This window comes from Chinchilla lanigera, unplaced genomic scaffold (genome assembly GCF_000276665.1).
Source record: "Chinchilla lanigera isolate Chin_1 unplaced genomic scaffold, ChiLan1.0 scaffold00050, whole genome shotgun sequence".
NCBI lineage: Eukaryota > Metazoa > Chordata > Mammalia > Rodentia > Chinchillidae > Chinchilla > Chinchilla lanigera.
This window is the reverse complement of record NW_004955451.1, coordinates 715,817-742,579: the sequence shown is the minus strand read 5'-3', so window position 1 is coordinate 742,579 and position 26,763 is coordinate 715,817. Positions and strand designations below refer to the sequence as shown.

At 36.7% G+C, this 26,763-nt stretch overlaps 1 protein-coding gene across 1 annotated transcript in view; it reads right to left on the bottom strand.

Annotated features, from left to right (window-relative positions):
• Positions 1-26,763, bottom strand: part of Acaca (acetyl-CoA carboxylase alpha) — a gene marked incomplete at its 5' end in the record, with an annotated part of 230,860 nt that overhangs the window by 167,313 nt on the left and 36,784 nt on the right. The window contains 7 exon segments of the mRNA XM_013519172.1: positions 2,191-2,301; positions 5,930-6,036; positions 7,284-7,382; positions 8,618-8,699; positions 9,445-9,554; positions 19,157-19,295; positions 20,779-20,911. Coding sequence (XP_013374626.1) covers positions 2,191-2,301; positions 5,930-6,036; positions 7,284-7,382; positions 8,618-8,699; positions 9,445-9,554; positions 19,157-19,295; positions 20,779-20,911 — 781 coding nt within the window.

Below are 26,763 nucleotides of genomic sequence, written 5' to 3'. Positions count from 1 at the left end.
GCATGCTGATTTTTGAGTGCTTAATGCACCACACAAAAAATTACTAGAAATAACCTGACATCCTGGATACTATTTTTTGCTGCAGAAGATTTACATTTGTCTTCTGGGGGTGGCTGAGGCAGTAACAATCCTAAAGCATGTTGCTTGAATTACAAGTTGAGAGCTTTGAATCTGAAATTTAATTCCTGTGAGGGCTGGCCTACTTCCAGTTTATCATTTCTCCTATAGTATAATCCTTCAGAATCTCCACCTAAACTGAAGGAGTTTTTCCAGGTTTCGCTCCTCAGCAAGCCTAAATTCTAAACTTTGTCCTCCTAACCTTGTAAGAATATTAAAAACTCTAATCAGCTTTTCAGTTATTTCTTCTTGAACTAGAAGATACTCTATGGAAAAAGTGGCCTCAAATTCCAGATTCACCTCTCTGGTGCTCTGTTTTTCTTATAGGTCTTCACTGTCTTAAAAGGCCTATAATGTCTTAAGACAGACTTTAAAAACAAAAAAACAAACAAACAAAAACTATTCTGGTTTTTTTAGTTTCTTCTCAATGGAAGTATCAGTTTGATACTTCTCAATGGAAGTATCAGTTTGGTAGCTAACCATTTGTGGAACTTAAAGAACTTTCACATAAAAATATTCTAGATTCTTTAATTATTTGATTCTACACTAATAAGTCTGAATGCTTTTTCTTTTGTTTCTAAGACTAAAGGTCTTTTCTTTGGACTATGAAGCACTGATCTTCTTATAAACTAAAATTCACAAATGTAATGTAAAAAAATGAGGCAATATTCAACTTCTGACATTCAAGGTAGGATAATGCAGTAAAATAATATTTTTATCACTTTTTAATCTACTTTATCAAATCATAGAAGACCCCCCTTCATACAGTTTTTCCCTTTAGGCTTTGACAGTAAAGCTGCTAAATGGTTCAAAAGGGGATACAGGGAATGCAGGTTCAGTAGCACAGTACTTGCCTACCCTTGGTTCTATCCCAGCCACCACAATAAGAACAAGTAAAGGAAAACTAAAAGAGGAAGGCGGAGGGGAGCAAATAAAAAGCGGTTCAAAGTAGATGCTAGGAAAACTAAGAAAAAGTGGGAAGCTATGAGAATAAAAAGGCACAACCTGTGTCCCAATTTTCTATTTATTGATGTAGCTGGTAGTATGGATTGAACCTCAATCACCTCACGTGCTAGGAAAACACTCCACCACTGAATTTATACCCAGCCATTTCTTACTTTGAGACATGATCCCACTAAGTTGCCTACAGTGGTCTCAAATTTGCAATCCTCCTGCCTTAGTTCCCCAAGTAGCTGCAATTACAAGTGGTTACTGCCATGCCTTGCTAGGTTTTTTTTTCTGACATATTTTTTCCTTGCTAGTAGGAGAAAAAGAAGTGAGCTAAGTATGTGAAGGTAAATCTAAAAGCAGTATAAGAGACTCCTCTCTCTCCCTTTTCTCTAAGATTCTAAAAAGACATTATTTCTCTGGTTGCCTCTATAACCAAAGTATAGCATAGTCATAGGAACTTGGCTACAAAGCAAAGGGTAAGGCAAAAAAAGGCCAGGAGAAAGCTTTTCTGAGCTAGTCTTAGTTCTTACATATGGGCCTGTCATGAGGTACCTGTGCAAGGATATGGTAGCCACATAGCACAGGTTAGCTTACAGACTCTTGGACCAGCAACTTGGTTAGGACACATGGTGGAAACTCAGGAACTCAGAGCCACTTTGAAATGAAATAAGAAAAAGCCAATCAGAGAACCTGGATCTGGTTGGACTAAGAACAACTGGACCAATCTCATACCATCATACCACACTTTATCTACCATGTCACCTAAACAAGGTGAAAAGTTTGTAAAAGACATAGATTGTTCCTTGCCATTATCAAGCAACATATACTGCAAGGGAAGAGCTATCTTCTTATACAAGAGTAACTATGATGTCTGAATTACCTAATTGAGTCTACAGCCATAGCACCCTGAACGAGCTCGACCTTGTCTGAATTACCTAACTGAGTAAAACTTTCATTACTTTTTTTCCCTGTTAATAAGTAAGTGAAGGCTAGAAAGGCTACATTAGATATACACAAAATTATTTTTTGTGTGTCCAAGTTATACAAATCATAGTGTGAGTGTAATCATGCAACTCTGATATACATGTTAGTTCAAATAAACAAAAACAATTTACACTCTACCTGTCTGAAGAGGTTAGGAAAGTCATCTGCATTGTTGACTTTTCTGATGCCCTTCCCTCCTCCTCCTTCTGAGGCCTTGATCATTACTGGATATCCAACTTCTTCTGCTGCCTTTAAAAAGAAAGAAAAATGGAAGAAAGAGTGGTATTAGTAGGGAAAGAGAAAACTGGCATTTTCTCCTTTTACGAATGCAGTCATTTAATAAGTCTATGCATAGTAAAACAGAAAGGCCTGCAAGACATATTACTATGTGAAAAAAAATAAGTAGCAGAACAATACATGTAGTATAGTTAAATCAAAACAAATTACCTTTTTTGTAGACTAAAAAATAGTTGAATATTGGTGTTTTTATAAGGTTCAATCTATAATAATACAGTGCAGAAGTAAAAAACAAAATTAAATATGTATGTATGACTGTATATGCATTCATATACCCATATATATAAATGTAAAGAAATGAATTCTAGAATATACAACAGTGGTAGTCTATGAAAGGAACTAAACTTTTACTTCTTACTATTTATATTTCCGTATTGTTAAATTTTCTTCCTTCCAGTATGCAGGTATATAAGTACATCACATTTTTTAAAAAAAGACAAATAGTTCACTTAATAAAGCTGAAGGCCTGATTGTAACTTCTAAGCACACATAAGATTCAAGAAGTCAGAATTCTTAAGTCTCCAGAAATTTTTCCCATTCAATTTTTTATTAAAGATAAAAATAACAAGATCATAAAATATTAATTAATTAGTCAAAAAACTAATTTTCAGCACAAGCTCCAAATGCTATATATATATACAGTACTGGAAGAGGATCAGGTAGTAAACCTAAAATTTTGGGAAATATTAATTATATGTCAAGTAGGAAGCTGATTAAATCAATATATACCACGTACTATATAGAATTCTATACAATTATCAGAAGGAATAAGGTAGCATTTATATGTAACGCTATGAAAGATCACCAAATTATACTGTTAAGGTAAAAAGTAAATTGAGGAAAACTAACCAAAATTTTATATAAACAGGTCACATTCCCTTTATAAAAATATGCCATTCTTTTAAGGTTTTGCTATACGGTAAGACTATTCTAAGATGTGTCATCAGAAAATAACCATTTTAATTTCCATCAGCAGATTAGGGATAAAAATCCTACTCTCATCATTTCATCTCTCCTAAAATATCTTCAGCTCTATTCTTTCATATGTTTATATAAATAGAATTAATAGGATGAACTCAATCACTTGGTAATAAGCGATCAAAGAAAGATAACACAAACCAAGTATGTTGGTGCATGCCTGTAATTCCACTACTCCCGAAACTGAGGCAGAAGGATCACCACGAGTTCGAGGCCAGCCTGGGCTACATAGTGAGTTCGAAACCAGTCTGAACTGCATAGTGAGACCCTGTCTCAAAAAATAAACAAACAAAAAAGAAAAAAAGATGGGGCCAGGGATATAGCTCAGAGGTACAGTGCCTGCCTGGCAAGCACGAGGTCCTGAATTTGATTCCCAGTTCAAAAAAAATTAAAAATAAAAAAAAACAGGAAAGAAAGATAACACAAATGTGGAAAAGACTTTTAAAAAAGCAGTGCACAGAAAATAAGAAGGTGGCTCTTAAAAAATATATGAAAATACTAGCCACAGGTAACCCATCAAACATAGTTTGGGACCTGGGCTTGGTGGCACATGCCTTTAATTCCAACACTCAAGAAGACTGGCAAGAGTCTGAGATTAGCCTGGACTACATAAGGAATTCAAGGCCAGCCTGAACTACATAAAAAGATCCTATCTCAAGCCAAAAGCCAAACAAAAAGTATTTTAATGCCATAAGGAAAATGCTTATATATAAAATTACATAGAAATATGCACATACATATATGCACCCTAATTTTATAGTTATAGGAATCTATTAATACAGATTGTTTTATCAATCTATGAATCAAAAGGCTAAACTGGCTGTAAGGGTCCACACTCATAATCCCAGCATTCTGAGGGCCAAGGCAAGAGGATCTCAAGTTTAACCCTAGTCTGGGCAACTCAGTGACCTAGTGAGACCCTGTCTCAAATTAAAAAATAAAATGACTGGAGAGGCAGCTGAGTGTGAAGACTCTGGACTCAATCCTCAGCACAAAAAATAAATAAGTAAATAAAAAGGCTAGAAGAAAATATATAAATACGTTATCAGGCATTATTTCTGGAGAGCTGAATCTATGAGTAGTTTTATTACATTTTCTGGCTTTCCAAAATTTCTACAAGTCACTCTTATTTATAATTTTGAAGAAAAAAAGAAAAGATTTTAATGATAAACTAAGTAGCTAGTTCCTTACAAAAGGCTTCTACTCTTGTGAATTATAGCAAATACAATAAAGTATTAGAAATACTAATTTTTCTTATTAAGGAGATTATAGGATTTTAACTTGAATTGTACAATAGAGCAAAATTAGTTGAACATTCTGCATTCCCATGGGATGGGGGCAATATTGGGGATACAACCTGGAGCCGTTATACTGAGCTACTTCCCGGGTCCTTTTTTATTTTGAGACAAGAGTCTTGCTAAATTGACTAGGCTGGACTCAAACCTGTGATCTTCTGCCTCAGTCTCCCAGATTGCTGAGATCAAAGGTGTGCACACAATGCCTGGTTCAGCATTCTTCTTAAATTTATAACATACAAGTCAAATGCAAAGAGTGTATTTTTCTAAAATAGCCTGTTTCATCATCTACCTGAGGCATAAATGACATTTCCAAGTAGTTAAAAAGCGAAAGAGGGTTGGGCGTGGTATCAGGGAGGCTGAGGCAAGAAGATTGCCATGAGTTTGAAGCTAGACTGGACTACATAGCAAATTCAAGGCCAGCCTGAACTACATAGCCAGACTCTGTCTCAAAAATAAATAAATAAAATTTTTTTTTTAAAAAAGGAAAGTGAAAGGGATACAAACTAGAAAAAAATTTAAGGAAAGAAAAGGTGATATTAGGGAAAGGATCTCCCTTTTGTCTTGAGTTCATGTTTCTACATGGATGAATAATTAGTAGTAGTACTTTCTGCCCCTCTTGGCTTACTTTCATTCCTCCCCAAAGGAAAAAGCATAAATTATGTGACTGATCAATTTGGAAGGAAAAACTGGGCATGAATTGCTTAACCTTTTCCCCTTGGAGAGCAGTCCACTGCACCGAACATGTGTTTTTTGTCACCTCTCAACCACATATATAATAAACTCAGTGATAAAAGCCATGTCTCTGGAGAGAAAAATCTATGGTTATTCAGCATTGCCAGTAATTAGTGATGGAGTAAGGCTGGTTAATTCTGGCATTCACCTTGTGAATCTCATTACTGCAATATATGTTGGATTTAAGCCATCTTTACTAACATCTCTTTTGTAATAAAGTTGATATTCTGACTCATATGTGGTTTCATCTGAACTCAAGCAAGGGGAGAAGTATGTTGCTCAGTGGCAACCCTCACCACCCTAACGAGTGGTAAAATCAGTACATTCTTAAAACACTGATCTAATTACCTAAGAAATGTTCTGTCCAGATGAGCAGCTTGCTTCAAAGCTAATTTAAACGAAGTTTAAAAAAATAAACTGTTGAAGTTTAAAGTACTTTCTCTACTCTATATTTAATAAACTATATCTCCTAATCTTACAACTCTCATGCTCTCATGGGTATGCATCATGATCCAGGCTCCAAATCCCTATATTTGTGACTATAATTGGACAGGTGAAGGTTAGTAACCTACCTTCAGCCCATCATCCACATCTTTCACATAACCTTTTTCATAGAGTTCCTGTGGAACATTTAAGATACGTTTCGAAAAATCATTTTCCTGCCAGTCCACACGAAGACCTGCAATAGACAACAGTAACTTGAGAGCAACTACAAGAGCTCGTCAACTTTCTGCGACACCTTCTTTAAAATATTTATCAAAAATTGAAGGCAGATAGAAGAAGGTGTTATAAAACCCTCATCAATCCTTGGAGTTAACAATATTGAGCCATAGCATGAGCTGGCAATTTGGGGTCTTACGCTGGAAAAGCCAGGAGAGCTAACAGGGACCAACTTACAAAAACACAAGGACATACAAGACAAAAAAAAAAAACAAAAAACATGGCAGACTTTTCACTGCAACCCAGCAGGCAAAAATACCTTCAATTTGTGTGTTCAGGGCTGCTCCAGAGCCAGAGGTCTGAGAAATAATTCAATCTTTATGAGCCCTTGGAAATGGAAATGGCGGTTTTATTGGCCTCAGCAGAGTCATGATTGCATGCTCCCTGAATGCCCCAGTACTCAGCCTCAAGGGGAACACTATAGCCTCTACATTCAAACAAGAACAAATCCAACCTTTTAAACTATTTGACCCAGCAGGTCTGAAGAGGATATTGCAATTCCCCTGGAGAGCCAGAATAACAAGGGTTCAAATCTGCGCAGCCTCAAGACAATGGTCATTCTTATTTTAAAAAAGGTTTTAGTATAAGTCTGCTCAGCATAAATGACCACTAAGGGAGGAAAGTTCGTATTTTTATCAGCTATAATAATCCACATAGCACTCCTTAAGGGATTTGTCAAGAACAAATCATTCACAAATTTTCTTTCAGCCCTCTGTGTATCTAGAAGAAAGGTTAACTAATGACCTCATTTTCTACATCAAGGGCAACTGAGGCTGAATGGTATCAGGCAAACCAAATTGTCAGTCAGTCATGTGCGGAAATCAAGAAAATGCTGGCAGGTAAACATTAGGTTTTCAGGACTTTAGGTTCTTCCTGGTGATCCAGGCCACCCATAAGCAGGTTCAAAGGCCTAATTCCCCCTAGAAGCCTGCCCTTCAGAAAGATTCTAGCCTACTTCAGGTAGATCTAAACCCCCAAAACAATACAAATTTTCCCAAGATCATTCCAGATCACAGTTTAACATCTGTGTGCTTGATACTAAATTTATATTTCTAAGACATGATCAAAGTCAGGTATATTAAGTCAGGAGATAGCAGGATTCTGTTTCTTATCAAGAATCCTAGTATGTTTTAAACCAAGTTAAGCCCCAAATATCCTACTGAGTTTTTCTGCATTCCAAGACACAGACAAGAAACAATTTCTTACCACTGCCACTCCAGGGAAGAGTTGGGATACCTGCAGTTTGAGCTACAATGGAAGATGCAATCTTATCTCCCAAAGCCCACATGGCCTGGCTTGGAGGACCTAAAAACAAAACAGGAAAACACAATTATAAGATTCCTGTATCGTTTCTGGCACATATATTTTGCCCTATACTATAATTATTCTAGTGTTTGTCCTGTTCCTCTCCTCTATCACATAGTATGGAAATCAGAAACTTGATTTCTGGGACATCTGTGTTTTGCCTCATCTTTATACCCTTTATAGAATCTAATGTAGTAAGCTGTTTGTACACAATGAGAGATCAATCTGCATAAAAATATGCTGACTTGAATTCCTGAGAAATCCTATTTTACCATCCTTCATGAACCTACCTTTACTAATTAACGAAGTCATTTTTTTAACCTATATAATGAAGTAAGAATGATAAAGTTTTGCAGTTCAAATCTGAAAATACTGATCCTCGTTAGTCTTAGGGGAACCCAAAGAAGAGAATTATCTTTAATAATGTTTACATGGCCTAATCAGCACATGGATGCTCTCCGAGAAACACTTTGAGCCATATCATCTCAATTTTTCTTTCTGCCATAATGAGAGCTAAATGTCAGAAGAAATAGCTGTCATCCATAGGAACACAAACTATCTGTTTAAATATAAAGGTGCTGATTCACATTTAAGGGCACACTGCCAAGATATACTAAGTATTCAAGTATCTTTACTATATAAAAACAGGTCCTTCCTCCACATGTTATTCTGAGGTTATTAGTAAAGTTTTAAAAAGGCCAGTGCTTTAAAAACCATTTTTCAGACTGCAGGAAAAACAACCCAGGGACAGAAAATACAATGAAGATGAACTGAGATAGGCAGAGTGAAAATGAAGGGTAGGGGGCGGGGGGAGTGAAGAAAGTTACTCTGATAGTTACTGATGGATTTGAAAAAAAAAAGGAAAAACAAGCCCAGTACATGTTAAATAGAAGAAAATAAGGCTACTGTGGCTTTCCTCATGGTAGCCCACCCTGTGTTCCTCATAGTATAATTCTTTTTCCTTTTTTTTTTTTTTTTTTTTTTGTTTTTTTTGTTTTTTTCCCTGGTACTGGGAATCAAACTCATGACCTTGCGCTTGCCAGGCAGGCGCTGTGCCGCTGAGCTAAATCCCCAGCCCCACTTTTTCCTTCTTTTATTCAGCCCAAGTTTGCTCTGCACAGCCAGTTTTTCTTCACTTTTACTTTTTCAAATAAACTTTTTCACCATTAAGAAAAAAAGGCAATGGAATATGGACAAAATTAACAAAAGGCAAAAGAAAGACAGAAACTGCTTACCCATGAAGGCAATGCCATTTTTCAAGAGAAGTTCTGGGAGCTTGGGATTCTCAGAAGCATGACCCCAACCTGCCCACACTGCCTACAAGGGAACACAATGTGATTCATTCTTAAAATCCATACCAAGAAAACCTCAAACTGCCTTGCTCTCTATCTAGGCTGGCCCTACTAAATGAAGTACAATTAGTTCTATAGCAATCCATGCTTGATTCAAGAAACTCAGCTTTTATGCTTCGTTGCTGGCAAACTTTTTATAGAACAATAAGGTCAAAACCAAATTGAAACTGATTCTCAGATCAAGCTAGTCTTGTTGCTCTTCGGGAAACTCAATTTGTAGCCTTTCTGCTAGGCTCTATAGAAAATAGAAATACTGACCACCTTTTACATATTCAATTATTTTGGCTACCCAGCTTCACCTTACTATCTAGTAATTATACTGCCACATAAGTCTAGAGATTTTTTTTCCTTGTTGGGCTTTAAGGTATTTATCCTAAACTTCTGTATAAGATAGAACAATCTATTTCTAAAATCACCACCATGTTCTAAACTAAGAATATTCCATAGGAAATAATTTGTACTTAGTTGGGATAACTCAAAGATAACATGCACAGAATTTTTTAAAAATACCTGTGAAAGTACCTTTCAAACTTATTACTATTATGTTTATTTCTAATCATTCCCTTCTTTTCATCCTTTCTTGTCTGTTTCAGTTATCCCACATAAAGGCGGGTAAGAATTTTCAAGAAAGATGCTTTATGCAAATTTCCCTGGACATACCCTTTCCTTGACTTAAAATGGCTAAATTTCCTTTCAAAGAACTCTCTTACTTGCACCGGGATCCTTTTAGCAATGTCAAGAATTAATTCCACATTTGCATAGTTGTTGTTGTTTGGTCCTCCAGGCACTGGCACATAGTGATCAGCCATCTTAATGTATTCTGAAAATGTAAACAAATTAATAGAGAACACATGATTTGTTTTCAGAAATTCAATTACATAGCAAAACCATGTAAAAGACAGGAACTATCATAAGTAACCATGGAATCATGCAGCATTAATGGGATAATGTCCAGGATTATTTAGTTAAAGACTGAGTTTGTTAAGTCACATATTTAGTAATCTCTTACACTAATACAGCAGTTCTCAAACATGCCACTTTGAAGGCTCTTTATAATCTCTGTATCAAAAAAGTCCTTGTATCAAGGTAGACCAATCTGTCACTTAATGGGCCCATAAATAACTATTGTGAGGAAAAGTTGTAACCTTGACATTCTTTCTCTTAACTTGCATGGCATCCCATGAAAATCCTTTTCAGACTAAACAAGAAAAGCTAGCTATAGGAATCTGATTAGTGCACGAAAAAGGTTTATCAGGGATGTTGGGAGTAATGAGTATTTGAAAGAATTTTTTTTAAAGTAATTTTAAAAAGATAACCACTTTCCTTCCTTTTTTTTTTGCTTAGTATTTTGTCATTTGATGTCTTTTTTTCCCTATTCTGGTAACAGCAATGGTAGCAAACCACCTAACATCTTCAGAGACTTATTAAGTACTTCATGTATACATTACCTCATTTAATTCTCTCAAAAATCCTATATATAATGGCATTATTAGCATCTCAGTTTACATGTAATGGCTTAGAGTAGTTAAGTAACTTCCTCAAAGTTCAATCTTGCCAATTTATTAATATTTCTTATATCTTATTCTTACATCTATCTGACAACTATAAACCTTATATATTGTTCAGAACAAATAAATGTACTGTTTTTTATTATAAGAGAGAAAGCATGATAATTTAGTCAGACCCTAAAATAAAAAATAAAAATGGAAAGAAATGTAGCTCAAAGTTCAATCCCCAGTACTGGGGGTCAGGGAAGTAGGGGGAAACACTTAATGTATCGGAATTTAGTAACTTTTTGTTTTTTGAGATAAAATTTGACTATGTAGTCTAGGCTGGCCTTGAACTATGTAGTACAGTCTGGTCTTGAACTAGCAATCCTTTTACATAGACCTCCTGAGTACTGGGATTATAGGTGTGTACCAATAGGCCCACCTAATATTTCTCTTTTTTTCAGATGAGCAACAACTTTATTGGTTTCTTTAAAATAAGCACATGCTTGTCTTCTGGTAACTTTTTTCAATTTTTATTTTTTACTAGTATATGTTGTACAATACATAATGATTACATCCCTCATGAGGAGTGGGTACATGTACATAACACATCTTAACTCGTTTTTCATCCCCCTCTCTCCCATCCTCTCCTTGGTTCCCCCTTCCCTTTTGCAAAAGATTTCTCTATTTCTTATTATCTTATCTATTATTTTGCTCTTTATTTATATTTTGGGTTTCTCATATAAAAGAAACTGTGATATTTAAGCTTGTGTGTCTGATTTATTTCACTTAACATTATGTTTTCAAGGTGCACCCATTTTCCTACAAACTCAAGTTTATTCTTTATGGGAGAGTAGTATTCCATTGTGCATAAATACGTTTTCTTTAACCATTTATCTCTTGACAGACATACAGGCCTCTGCCAAGATTTAGCCACTATGAATTGTGCTGCTATAAATATAGGTATACATGTATCACTGTAATATAATGTTTTTAACTCTTTCAGGAAGATACCTAGAAAGGGAACAGTTGGGTCAAATAGAATAATACTATTTTTAAAAAATCAGAATCATTTCATTGTCCTGTCTCAAAGATAACCAGTTCATGCTTTGGTACACTCATAATCCTAAATAGCCATTATAATGATTAATTATTTGATCAATCTTGCATGTCTATATCTGTTTTCCTGAGAAACCACTTTGAAGATATCAATATGTGATACAACAACCATTGTTAATTTCCTACCACTTTGTCTGTAATTCAGTATTGCTTGTATTGTTCTTATGCTATTTTGTAAGTGGATGTGTGTGTGTTAATGCTTTCCTTCTTTTATTTTTTTTACTTTTAAAATAAATTTTAAAAACTAGCCATTAACTGTTAGCCAACTTAATATATTGTCGATTATCTTCTCAAATTATGATATATATATTTGATTATATGCAATATAATTAATATTTTCATGGATAGCTAGTATTTTAATACTCCATAACTCATGTTACTACTAACTTGGTGGAAATATATGTTATTTGAAATTTGAAAAATATTAAAATAATGTAATGGGATGTGTTCCTAGAAGTAAAAATATTAAGGAGTATTCACATGTTTAGATTCTCACAAGCAATATGGGTACCAAACTACCTCACCTATGTTAGATACCATATTTTTTTTTTTGTTTTTTTTGGTTTTTCTCCGGTACCGGGAACCGAACTCACGACCTTGCGCTTGCCAGGCAGGCGCTTTGCCGGTGAGCTAAATCCCAGCCCCTAGATACCATATTATCAATCTTCCTATATTAGGTATTAACAATCTTTTTTAATTTTGCCAGTTTTATGTTCTAAAAAAAATCCCTACCTCCCATTTTGTTTAGACTTCTCTGGTTACTACTGATAATCTCTTTTCATAGGTCTACTGCTTTCTATTTCATTTTTTAGAAAAAAAAATTTTAAATTCCTGATGACAGTGATGATGATGGTGAGTGTGCAATGCTTGGGATTGAATCCAGACATTTATACCTGCTAAGCAAATACACCATAGTCATCCCAGTTTTTATTTTTGTTCTTCCTTCCAGTTCTGTGGGCTGAGCTCAGGACCTTGCACATGCTAAAGGCAAGTGTTCTACCACTAAACTATGTCCCCAACCAAATTCTTTTTTTTTTTTTTTTTTTTTTAATGTCTTTCCCAGGGAGGCCTTGACCTTCCAGGCTCAGGCGATCCTCTGGTCTCAGCCTCCTAGGTAGCTGGGACCACCCCTGTGCACCGCTGTACCTGATTTATTTCTCCTTTATGCACTACCCATTCATGCTCTTTGTTTATTTTCTATTAATGGGTGCTTTAGGGGGGTAGTACTGGGAAGCAAACCCAGGGGCACCCTACCACTTACATTCCCAGCCCGTTTCTTTTCCCTTTCCTTATCCTTTCTTCCTTCTTTTCCTTCCTCTCCCTCCTTTCTTTTCTTCTTTCCTTCTCTCTTTTCTTTCTTTCTCTTTAAATTTGAGACTGCATTTTGCTAAGTTGCCCAGGCTGGGCTCAAACTGAAATCCTCCTGCCTCAGCCTTCTAAATCATTAGGATTATAAGCATGTACCACACACCCTCTTATTGGTAGAAGAAACTCACTGCTGCCAATATGTTCTTCCAGATTATCATTGTCTTTAACTTTTTCTTTTGTTTTATATTCCAAATAGGCAAAGCTATCCAACGTTTCCAGCGTAGATTTATTTGTAGCTCAGTAGCCATCTATCAAGAAGAAAGTCACTAACCTACATTTACACATATACACATAGCCGGGTGTGGTGGTGCACACCTGTAATCCCAGCACTTGGGAGGCTGAGGCAGGAGGATAGTTGCAAGTCAAGGCCAGCCTGGGCTACAAAGTGGGCTCAAGGTCAGCCTGAACTGCATAGCAAGACCCTGTCTCAAAAAAACCAAAAAAATACAGATACACACAGACTACAAAGGTATTGTTGCTGCTAACCAACAACAATTCATAATTCTACACCAGTCAACCTTTTATTGTCATTACTGAAGACATGAAAGAAAAGTCCTGTACGCAGAAAATACAGATGCACCTTGAGATCATAATGTTTCATAAAAAAAAAAATCAGATCTACAAGCTTCAATAGTACATGGTTTATTTTATATGAAAAAAATATTATAAATAAAGAGCAAAATAAGGAGGTATATCTTTTTCAAATGATAAGAGGATTATAAGATTCAGGGAGGGGGAGGAAGGAGAGAAAGGGGTTAAAAAAAAGGAATTAAAGTGTTTTATGGGTGCTGGAGATTTAGCTCAGTGGCACAGCACCTGCCTGGCAAGTGCGAGGTCGTGAGTTCAATTCCCGGTAACAGAAAACAAACAAACAAACAAAAAGTGTTTTATGTACATGTACCAACTCCACAGAAGGAATGTAATCATTATGGACTGCAAACATGTACTAATAAAAATAAACTTTAGAAAAAGAAAGCTCTAATTAGATACTATGTAACTATCATCTTTTAATTCTCACAGTTGCTATAAGTGCCACCACTGGTATTATTCTAGAATACATTCACAAATAAATAAGAACCCCCCCACACACAAAAGAGGCTATAGTCAGTCCATATTTACATATTCAATATCCATAGGTTCAACCAGCTGCAGATCTAAAACATTTGGGGAAAAAAATTGCACCTTTATTGAAAATACAGACATTTTTCCTTGTCATTTCTTAGAAATATAGGATAACAACTATTTATATAGCATTTACACTGTATTATGTGACATCATTAATCCAGAGATGATTTTAAATTCAGGAGGATGAGGGTAGGTTAAAAGCAAATACTACACTTTTTTAAAAAGCTACAGATTTCGGTATCAGCAGTGGGACATGAAACTAATCCCTCACAGATACTGAGGGATGACTACACTCAATTCTTTACTCTAGAGTTCATTAATCACATACCTTTTAACTTTTCCAGTAATTATCATGCAACCAAAATATGTAATGGCTTAGTAATTACCATCCTCACTGTTAACACAGTCATGATGGGGTCATAATTCATAAGTCTCAATGCCAAGCAGCTCTGAACCACCTGTAGTACATGTATGACTGTCCCATCAGGCAGCATGGGACTGTCTCATTGGGTGATACAAGCTTGTGCAGGTACCACTGTGATTAAGCCAATGGGAATTTGGTCAATTTTGCTTGTCCCCCTCCAGCGACAGACGATGAAGTCCTCTCTTCACGTTAATATCCAACACTCCCATCTAATGCTGCTTTTTCACAGCTTTTTAAAATTATAAAAGTAATTAGTATTTAAAACTGGATTATAATGGTGACTGCACAATAGTATAATTTACTAAAAACCCACAGAACTTATGGTAATAAATTATATACAATGAAACTGTTAAACAATAGGGGCTGGGGATGTAGCTCAGAGGCACAGTGCCTGCCTGGCAAGCACAAGATCTTAAGTTCAGTTTTCGGTACCAGAAAAAAAAAAAAAAAAATTGGTTTTAACAATAATTAACAAACCACAATATTTGGGGGGGAAAGAAATAATGAAAAATTATCCATAGTATTTCTAAATTCAATACCATTCACATGGTGATCCTACAAACAAAAATAGAAACACTCCAAAATTCTACCCTCAGACAAAACTACTATTGCTGTTTTAGTAGGTGTTCTAACAATCTTTTTTCTATGAGTATGCACGATGTATTTTTTTCTATTATATCATGCTATCAGTTTCCTTCTATAGCCAACTTTTTTCTTAGCCATCATTGTAGACAGACACTAAGAAATTCCCATGATCCCAACCTCTAGGTTTTGTGTCTTATGCAGTTCCCTCCTATTGAGTATAGACAAGATCTATGACTTGTTATTGGAGAAGAGAATATGGCACAGGTGATGAAATGTCACTTCCATGATAACATTACATAAAAATATAACCCATATTCCTACAAGAAGACTTTCTCTCTTGCTGGCTTTGAGAAAGCTGGCAATCATTTTGACATATGGCCTATAGCCAAGACTCAGTGAGATATTTAAGCTTGTAGTCTCAGAACATGAAAAACTGCATGTTGCCAAAAACCACAGTACATGAATTTGAAAATACATTAGCCCAAGTACAGCCTCGGATGAGACCACAGCACCAAATGATAACTGACTGGAAACTTGTGAGTGCTTGAAGCAGAAAACCTAGCTAACTCATCTTGCGATAATATTGTTACAGCACGATAAACAATACAGTAATTTATTAAAACATATTCTCGGGGGCTGGGGACTTAGCTCAGTGTCACAGTGCCTGCTTGGCAAGTGCAAGGTTGTGAGTTCAATTCCTGGTACCAGAAAAAGACACTTGCTGGTAAAAACATATTCTCATTCTAAGAAATGTCATTCCACAAAATGTTTTATAACAGCTGCATGGTATTTCATAGAATTGGTACATTACATTTTATTTAACTAATCTATTGAAGTTGAACACTTCTAGTTTCTCATTATTCTTGAATAATATGCAGTGAATAACCTTGTACAAAAATGTTTATTCTCATTACGATTTTGCCCCCTCAGAATAAATACTGAGACAGAATTCCTTGCAAAAAGAAATGCATATTTTTTCACACCTGTGTGCTCTTGATTCACTCCTTTCTCTTTGAGGTTTCTAATATACTTTAGGCCTCTACTGTACTTAAAGTCTTCCTTATTTTTTAGTTATTTCTCTCAGCCATGCTCAAATTTCTTTCATTCCAAAAAAATCTTTTAGGGCTGGGGATTTAGCTCAGCGGCACAGCGCCTGCCTGGCAAGCGCAAGGTCGTGAGTTTGATTCCCGGTACCAGAAAAAATAAAAAGAAAAAAAAAATTTAAAAAACTTTTAAAACATCTTCCCTTGATTTAGAATTTCTCTTTAGTTACTTACATTATGTTTTCTTTTTCTTTGTGGTGTTGGAGATTAGATCCAGGGCCTCATGTATGTTAGGCAAGGATTCTACCACTGAGCTGTATTTCCAGACTTTATAAAAATATTTGAGACAGGGTCTCACTAAATTGCATAGGCTGGGCTCAAAGTATGATCTCCCTGTCTCAGCCTCTCAAACAACTGGGATTACAGGTATAGGTCACCATGCCCAGCTATAATTACTGGCTTTTCTTGTCCTTTCATCCGAAATTCCTGAAACAGTCCACATTGGCTATCTCCAAATTATTTCCCATATTCCTTAAGAACCTATATTAGTCTGGATATTCTTTTATTGTTCCATTAAAATTATTCTTGCAAAGGTTTATAATGACTTGCTAATGCTGGGTAGTTTCCAATTTTATTTTTGGACTGCTAACACTTTTGACCCTCCTCTACTGGAATTTTTTGGGGGTTCTTTTGTTACTGTTTTATATTTTTTTTTATTTTTTATTTTATTTTTTTTTTGTGGTTTTTCTCCGGTACCGGGAACTGAACTCACGACCTTGCGCTTGCCAGGCAGGTGCTTTGCTGCTGAGCTAAATCCCCAGCCCCTTTTGTTACTGTTTTAACACAAGGTCTTGCTAAGTTACCCCAACTGGCCTCAAATTAGTGATTCCCTGCCTCAGCCTCCTTCCTAAGTAGCAAGGATTATAGGCAGGTGCAAACACACTCTGCTTGAAATCCTCTTTTCTCTGTGCTCGTCTTTTCTGTTTCTTCTCCTATCTCTTTGATAATCTCTCGGCACTGTTCATGGGCCTATCTTCCTCAGTCTATCTCTAACTTTTAATCTTCAACAAAATTTTATAGTTGACCCTCTTGATTTTCTACAGAATCTTTTGAAAGGTAGTTTAACTACACCATATCTTTACCAGTAATGCACACACCTTAATCCTCAGCTCTCAGTATTTCTAAATTCTAGAAGGATGGCGTCAACTTTTTGTAGGATTTTTAGGATTTGCAAATACCACAAATGGAGCTGGAGATTTAGCTCAGCAGCACAGCGCCTGCCTGGCAAGCGCAAGGTCATGAGTTTGATTCCCGGTACCAGAAAAAAAAAAAAAAAAAAAGAACAAATGCCACAAGTATGTCACACTAAATTCATCTCCTCACAGAAAATCTTGCTCTTCTTGTTAAATGATCTATTTTATGTGGTAGAATTACCCTCTGAATAGTCAACCAAATTTAAAACTCAATAGTCAACATTAAATCTTTCCCTAGTCACCAAATCTCGTTGTGTTGCCCTTCATCTCTCTAGACCAGTGGTGGCAAACCTATGGCACGCATGCCACAGCGGGCTGTTTGTATCATTGAAAACTCTAAAAGGTTTGCCATCACAGGACGTGGTGGTGCACACCTGTAATCCTACCACTTGGGGAGGTTGAAGCAGGAGGATCACTGCAAGTTCAAGGCTAGCCTGGGCTACAAAGTGAGTTCAAGGCCAGCCTGAACTGTATAGTGAAACTCTGTCTCAAAAAGACAAAATAAAATAAAAGATTTGCCATCACTGCTCTAGACTATCCATTTTTTCTGATATAGCCTCTATTTTTTACTTCCTCGAATAGATATTTCAAAGTGCTAATGGAATTATCCATTAGTTTTCTTCTATTTTTTTTTTTTTTCTGTAGTGAGGATAGCACCCAGGGCGTCGCACGTGCTAGACAAGTTTGGGACCACTGAGGTACAGTCTCAATCCCAGCAGTTTGCATTTTTAAAAAATTTTAACTCTACTGTGAAACCAACATTATGAACTTCCTTTTATAGATGTAAAAACTGTATCTCAGTGATATTAAAGGGCACATCTAAATTATTTTACATAATAGCACTTACTTTCCAAAACATTGATGATATCACGATAATCTTTAATATTTAGGAATAGTTCATCTTATAACATTGTCTCAATGCAGAGACAATATATACAGACCAAACTAGACTTAAAAGGATAGCTCTTTAAAGAGCTAACATTATCTGTGAACACTCTACATAAGAAGATTATACTTTAATGATTAAAAAGTATGAAAAAAAACTCTAGTCACACCTCTTCGCTATACCAATAGTCTTTATCTATAACTCCTGGGTATCTATAACTTGTGAATGGAGAGAATATGCAGAAAAGCTTACTTAGTGAAGGTCATTTGGGTCATAAGATCTCTCTGCCTCAGCAGGAGGAGAAAAAAAATCTTTACTCTAAAATTAAGTATAACACATAAGAGAAATAGCATTTCCTTCCAAGCCTTTCCACTTACACATGTTAAGGAATGTGGCATAGCAAATATTTAACAGTGGAAAAGGCATACCCTTGAAAGTCTAAATCAATACTTATGTTAAACCGGGTGTGATGACACATGCTTGTAATCTCAGCACTCAGGAGGCAGAAGCAGGAGAACTGCTGCAAGTGAGTTCAAGGCCAGCCTGAGGTATACAGTGAGTTCAAGGCCAGCCTGAATTACAGAGCTAGACTCTTTTCCAAAAACAAAAACAAAAAAGTTAAATTTCTACATAGGTTAGAACACAGAAAACTGTGTTATGATTAACTATAGTAAAATCACTTTTATATGGCTATTACTGACTCTTTTTAAAGACAAAGATTTTGCCGGGCGTGGTGGCGCACACCTGTAATCCCAGTACTCGGGAGGCTGAGGCTGGAGGATCGTTGCGAGTTCGAGGCCAGCCCGGGCTACAAAGTGAGCTCAAGGTCAGCCTGAACTGCGTAGCGAGACCCTGTCTCAAAAAAAAAAAAAAAAAAAGACAAAGATTTTAAACAGGATTTTTATTACTTAGGAAACCCACTAAGTTAATAATTCTCCTACTTAAAAGGCCAGTCTAGACTGGGCATGGTGGTGCACACCTGTAATCACAGCACTCAAGAGGCTCAGGCAGGAGGACTGCTTTTGAGTTTGAGGCTGTATGGCAAGACTTTGTCTCAAAAAAAAGAGGCTAGTTTAAAAAGGCTGGTCTACTAAAGGAGAATGATGCTTTTCTACAGCTAACAACTCACCTGCATTTGCTTTAAGGTCTTCGGGTGTGACCATGACAACAAATCGAATTGCACGCTCATTTCGAAACATTTCATAAGACCACCGCCGGATAGACCTCATACATTTCACTGCTGCAATGCCATTATTAGCAATAAGAACCTGGGAGGAAAAAATGGAAGAAAAGAAAAAATACAATGACAGAGAAAAAAAGATTTGAGAATTTTTGTAGCTCTCTCTCCAAAAAAAAAAGTAGAATTTCAACCAGGATTCTAGGTAGTTAAGACTGTGAGGAACCAGTTCCCACATATCAAGCAATATCTTTAAATATCTGCTAAGTAAATACTTCAATATGTACCAGGTAGAACTTACTCCTTTCTGAATGCATTTTTTAAGGAGAAAAAAGTCACAATTACTCATATCCTATTTAGTCTACCATACCAGTTACTAGGGAATTGAAGAAAACAAATTTCAGAGGGATATTATAAAAAAAGAATGGGGGAAGACTACACTGTACAGTCTACCTTTATTTAAAGAATAATAGAGGAGCCAGGGAGTGATGGGGCATGCCTATTAATTCCAGCACTCGGGAAACTGAGGCAGGAGGATCCTTGCGAGTTCGAGACCAGCCTGGGCTACAAAGTGAGCTCAAGGCTAGACTGAACTGCATAGCAAGACCCTGTCTCAAAAAGGCGAAAAACAAACAAACAAATAAACAAACAAACACAAAAGCAGAACTATACTGCTGAAGCAATACTCTGCAATATAGGTCTCCATCCTTTAATCACTATAAGGTATTTCAATCAACCTTTCAGCTCTGACATGGCTTAGATAAAAGCGACACAGAATTACCAGAGCATTTCAAAATACCTGAAATCTTTTCAAGTATTTCATGTGATACAGTCCATTTAAACATCTGGTGCAAGTTGTAAGTTACAATATATCAAACTGTTTAAGCCTTCTGTTCTAAAACTCTATTGCCTTAGCTCTAAATCCAGTGCTATTCCGTATTATCTTCCTACCAGCACCCCATAAGATAATCAGTTCCTCATACTCTGTCATAGCAGTGCAGCTCCACTTCGTAAAACCACAAGATCTTTCAAAAATAACTTTATGAGGAATGTTTATTTTTCTTTTAGATTTTTTTTGAGCAGTGTTTCAGCTCCTTAATTATGACTAAAGTGGCAGTGGCAAATATATTTTACAGTGTTGGGCATCGTGGCGCACGCCTATAATCCCAGCACTCAGGAAGCTGAGGCAGGAGGATCATTGTGAGTTTGAGACCAGCCTAGGCTGCAGCGTGAGCTCAAGTCCAGCCTGAACTGCACAGCAAGACCCTGCCTGAAAAAGACAAATATATATATACATATATATATATATATATATGTTTTGTTTTGTTTTCAGAAAATAATGAAGTTATACAACAGGATGCTAGGAGGCAGAAAAGACAGTAAAACAAAAGAGATAAAATCTCTGAAAATCTAAATAGCAATTCTGAACAATCTAGATCACAAATCTAGGCACTAAATCAGGTGCTGAGCAGTACTAGGGATCTAATCCAAGGCCTGGCACATGCTAGACAAGTGCTCTACCAGCTAAGCTACATTCCCATCTCTCAGGTACTTCTAATAAAGTTGTAACTTACCTTCTCAATCACCTTATTTCCCCCAAAACGAGTAACAAATTCTGCAGGAGAAGCCACAGTAAAATCTCGCTGTGAGTCTATTTTCTTCCGGTCTCGACCTTGTTTTACTAGGTGCAACCCAGACATACTGGACCTATAAAAATAGAGAAACCAGGAGAGTCTATAGATAGGATTTTTTCACACTATCCATTCCTGATGGAAATCTGCTTTTATTACCATACTTATGACAGTACTTCCACCTGTATATCCTTTTAGAGTCTGCATACTGGCAGACCACATAATTTTCAAATAAAAGAGAAAAAAAGAAAATCCTCACTCGGAGAAAGTTAAGGGATAAATACATACATACATACAAACACTTAGCAAGGCTATTTCTGGATTGCGACTCTGCTGTACACACAACCTTTACCTCTGTATCCCTACCCTCCATTTTTCTTCTGGATTTTAACTGTATATTTTTAATTTCCTACTAAATGTTTTATTTGGATTTCCCACAAGCATCCCCAAACCAATGACCTCAAAAAACAAACTCTTTACAGGGTATCATAATATACCATATTTTATCAACTTCAAGATAGTCACTTTCTTTTACTCGTTAAAATCTCTAATATTGGTATATATCTTATAATTGATGTCTTAATTGGTAGCATTATTTTCCTAGTGGTACGTAAAATTATAGTACTTTGTAACAATCAATGATATGTCAGATTAAATGAAACGAGTAGGAGAAAGAACACAGAATTGTGAGTTTAAATTCCAGACCCGGAGCAATGATCTTGACAAATAATTTAGCTTTGCCCCGCTTCAGTTTTCTCTTTGTAAAATATGGATGGTGGTCATTGCTCCAGTTGTTTCTCAGCTCTGAGCCTACACTCTCATGCTCTGCTCTGCAACAATGGGGCTAAGACTACAAACTTCAGTTCCATGACTCCTTTAATAGCCCTCTCCTGTTCTGCCAATGAGAATGTAGAAAGGTAAGAAAAAAAGACTTCCTTTCTGTTTTCCAGCTCTTATCAGTATCACTCCAGCAGGAACAGTTCATTCAAACCGCTAGCTTCTTTCAACATTCCCACAAAAGGCCTTAAAAGCACTAGCAGTAGTGGGTTGTAGCTCCTTGGCAGAGTACCAGATTTGCCCTGCTCACTCCCTCTGGACCAATCTACCTAAGCTTCCCGTCAGGCCAGCCTTCCTCCAAAGGGTTACAGCGTGAGATACTCAAAGCTCACTCCTAGAGATCCAAGCACCAGCCTCCAGGGCTCTCCTCCAAGCTCCTAGGTTCTGGTAACTACCTCTTCCCTTCTGTTCTCCCAGCCTTAGTGGTGAAAGGGGCTTCCTGCGGTTATTAACTCAAGATTACTTCAGCATTCTTTTTATTCTTTTATTCTTCTAAAACCTCTGTTTAAAATACCTAATGAGTTTCTCTTCCTATAAGTAGACCTTGACTGAGAGATTCCCTGAAAAGACTTTTTTCCCTCCTTTCCTACAATCTAACTTTGCCACTGCAGTAAACTATCCTTTAAAAAATAAAAGAATTGGGGCTGGGGATTTAGCTCAGCGGCAAAGCGCCTGCCTGGCAAGCGCAAGGTCCTGAGTTCGGTTCCTGGTACCAGAGAAAAACCAAAACAATAAAAATAAAAATAAAAATAAAAAAAATAAAAGAATATGATTAAAATCTTCTGACAAACCAGGCATGATAGCACACACCTGTAATCCCAGTACTTTGGGATCCCAAATTCAAATTCAACTTGGGCAGTGTTGCAATTTAGAGACCCTGCCTCAAAATAAAAAGGGATGGGGATCTAGCTCAATGCAGAGGCCCTAGGTTCAGTCCCTACTATGCCCACCCACCCGAAGTTTTCCTGCAGTATCATGGCAACCCATACTGGAGCCTAAGGCAAAGGGAAAACTCAGTATTACGATCCTGTCTTTATTCAAAATATTGATATTTTGCTTATTACAGACATCTACATTGATTTTGATTTTAAAAACATTTCAACTAAAATATTACTTATATTGTGGGGAAGAAAAATACCATCAAAGTTAAAGGATTAGGAGTTACATTCTTTTATTTTCTTCCTATATGTTTTTAGGTACTATTTTCCACTCTTGGCTCTAATTTTATCATTCATTCATTCACTCATTCATTCAGCTACACTGAGATTGAAGCTAGGACTTCTTCATGCATACAAGGCAAGTACTCTACTGCTGAGCTATATACCCAGCTCTTCTGTGCAATTTTAAATATGTAATTGTTTCTTTGCTAACCTCTTTAGAATGTAAGTCTTCCTGGAGGGAAGGACCAAATCTTCTAAGAGTCTCTTTTCTGATAAATATTATCTGGCTTTCTACAGGCATATAATTTATTATTGTTTTAGGATTTTTGTCTTTTTTTTTTTTCAGTACTGCAAATCAAACCCAGGGCCTTGTGTATACTAAACAACCACTCTACAACTGAGCTACATTTCCAGTCTTTTTTTTTTTTTTTAAATTTTTGAGAGAACATCTCACTAAACTGCCTATCTTATTCTGTAATTTGTGATCTTCCTGCCTCAGGCTCCAGAGTAGCTGATATCACAGGCATGTACCACTATGTCTGGCTAATATCTATACAGATAACAGATCAGATACAGATACACTATCTCAGTTCACGACCTTAATTCTTTCCACAATTTCCCATAACGTCAACACTGAACCTAACTACTGAATTTGATTCTGTTCTCATCCAATTTGCAACCAGAATTGTAGAAAGAATTACTATCATGAACTGAGGTACCAAGATAACAGATAGATCTCCAATCAGTTTTTTTCTACAGAATCTGTATCAAAACTCAGCAATATGGTGGTGTACAACTTTAATGCCAATACTCTTCTGAGGCTAAGGTAGGAAAATACCAAGTTTGAGTCCCATCTGAGCAACTTAACAACTTAGTAAGACTCTGTATCAAAATACAAAAGTTTTTAAAAGGCTCAGGTTATAGCTCAGTGTGAAGGCCTTTGGTTCAATCTCCCACTACCAATCAATATATATGTACATACATACATATATACTCAGTAAGTAGTCTCTTCCTTTATACTTTACAAGACCTAAGATGGCTGTCCTTAACTTTCAAAACCTCTCCTACAGGAAGACAGCAAGAAGGGAAAATTCAGAGACTAGTGACTACTTTACCTACTAGCCTTAAAGTGCTGCACAAACCACTGCTGGCATTCAGTGTACAAGTTAGCTAATGGGTGTAACAGCACTCTCAAACCTTGTGAGACAGTCACATTTCAAGCTGGTCACCCTATTAAAATTTTCTACATCCTTTCCTATAAGGTACATAGTTATCCTGATCTGAATTAGAACTCTAAAGTTAAGAGTGGCCTGAACCAAATGAGGCGGGACATGCCTGTAATCCCAGCACTCTAAGAGGTTGAGGTAGGAGGACCACAAGTTCAAGCCCACCCTGGGCAATTTAGTGACTTGGTAAAACCGTGTCTCAAATTAGAAAGAAAAAAATTTTAAAGGGAAGTGGAATGTGCAGGGATATATAGCTCAGCAGAAAGACCTTAGGTTCCATCTTCAGTACCAAAAAAAAAAAAAAGAGCATTAAAGAAAATGATGCCTAGAAGGTAGAATGATTTGTTTAAGATTACAAAGGAAGTTTATAGTACAGATAATAAACCAGGTTCCTAGGTCTCATTTCCATGTTCTGCCAACCATAGCATCAAACATCTACGATGACAATAAATATCAGTGGCCTGGAAGCAGTTCCTGGGCACATATTTTTAACAAACAAAAATGAGCTGGGAATAGTGACATATGCCTATAGTCCCAGAAGTCTTTGAGGCTGAGACAGGAGGTTTACATATTTCAACCCAACCTGAGTAATTTATTGATTTAGTGAGATTAAATCTCAAAATTAAAAAAAAATACTTCCTTGTCTATAACTTTATTCATCTTGCACTTACTTCTTTTCAGGCTCAAGTTCATGGATCATTACTAGTGTATCAGACCGAGTAATAACATAAATGAATCTCAGAAACCAAGAAAGAAACTGGACACAAAAGAGCACATACTGTGTGACTCCACATATATGACATTCTGAAATAAAGATAACTAATCTACAGTGCATAAAGCTGATCAGCATGCTGAATTGGGGCAAATGACTGCAGATGGGTAATGACGATGACAGAAATGTTTTACAGCTTAATCTTGATTGTGGTGATGGTTATACATGTTGATATGTATGGGAAAACCATAAAACTATAATTTTTAGAAGGTGAACTTTCTGTAGATAAATTAATAACCAAACTTGGTTTTATAAAAAAATCTCATTTAACTATCCATGAAAATAGATATGATTTTAAATTATACCTCAATAAAGTTGACTTTTAAAAAAACTATTATTGCTTCTCTGGGAAAACATCAAACAGCAGGTTATTTCAATGCAGCTGAAGCCTGTACCACTGCACCCCTGCCAGGAGTGGCCATGGTGACTTTCAAGGTGGCTTTGCCAAAGCACTGGGGCAGTTTTTGGCTCAAAAAGTCAACGTCAAGGATAAGGAGTGGATCCCTGTCCAAGCTGGACCATTTGGTCAAGAAAATAAGATCTATCTCTTTTTTCTGCCCATCAAGCAATCTGAGATCATTGGCTTTTTCCTAGGGGGCTCTCGCAAGGATGAGGTTTTGAAGACTATGAGGGTTGCAGGCGCAGAAGCAGACTTGCTCTAGCTAGCAGACCAGACTCAAGGCATTTGTTGCCATCAAAGACTACAACTGTCCTATTGATCTGGGTGTTAAGTGCTCCAAGGAGGTAGCCACTACCATTCCAGAGGCCATCCACCCTGGCCAAGCTCTCCACTGACCCAGTGTGGAGAGGCCATCAGCAAGCCCCATGTGCTCTCCTGCAAAATGACAGGCTCCTGCAGCTCTGTGCTGACGCACCTCATCTCACCCTCAGAGGCACTAGCATCATCTCAGCCCATTTCCAAGAAGCTGCTGCTGATGGCCAAAACTGATACTCCTAGACCTGGGCCAGAGGCTGCACTGCCAACCTGGGCAACTTCAACTTCAACAAAGCCAACTTTGATGCCATCTCCAAGACCTACAGCTATCTGACCTCAGACATCTGGAAAAACACTGTGTTCATCAAACCCATCAGGAATTCACTGGCCACCTCCTAAAACCCCACACCAGAGTCTCTGTACAGAGGATACAGGTTCTAGCTGTGGCTAGACGTAAGGTTTTTATATGAGAAAAATTAAATTAGTTAGGCATGATGCTGCACACTTGCAATACCAGCTACTCTGGAGACTATGGCAGGAGGATCGTGAGTTCAAGGCCAGCCTGAGCAACTTACTAAGATCCTGTCTCAAAATAAAAACAAAAAATAAAAATAAAAAGGGCTGGGGATGTAATTCAATGGTAGAGCACTTCCAACCATGTGTGAGACCCTAAGTTCAATCCATAGCACCATAAAGAAAAAGAAGTTTTTAAAATAATAATACAAATAAAAACTATTATTATTCATATGGAAAGGCAACAAAGAGAATACCATGGAGGAACTCACAAATTGAAATCTAGGTCTATAAGTATGACATCATCATTTCTTTATCTGTCCTCATTGTATCTTCAACCCTCTGAACACACTCCTCTACTTCATGTCCCACTGGTATTTAAAATCTGAGGACACAAATGTCAATCAAAATAAAAACTATGACTGATCTTGGGAACTTCTATTTCCCCATCACATTTACATGTTTTTCAGCAAAAATATAAGACAAGAGAGTGAAGGCAATTCAAATTTACTACAACTTGGCTTTTGCAACAAAAAAATCGACCAGTGAATGGTAAGATTTTTGCCTTCTCTATCTACCTATATCCCATTTAAAAGAATAAATCTTAAAAACATAACTCCTTGAATGACAAATAGATTTATGTGCCCTGTATGAGGATAGCTGACACATGGAACAGTGGTGAAGCAGAAAGATGCGGGAAATCAG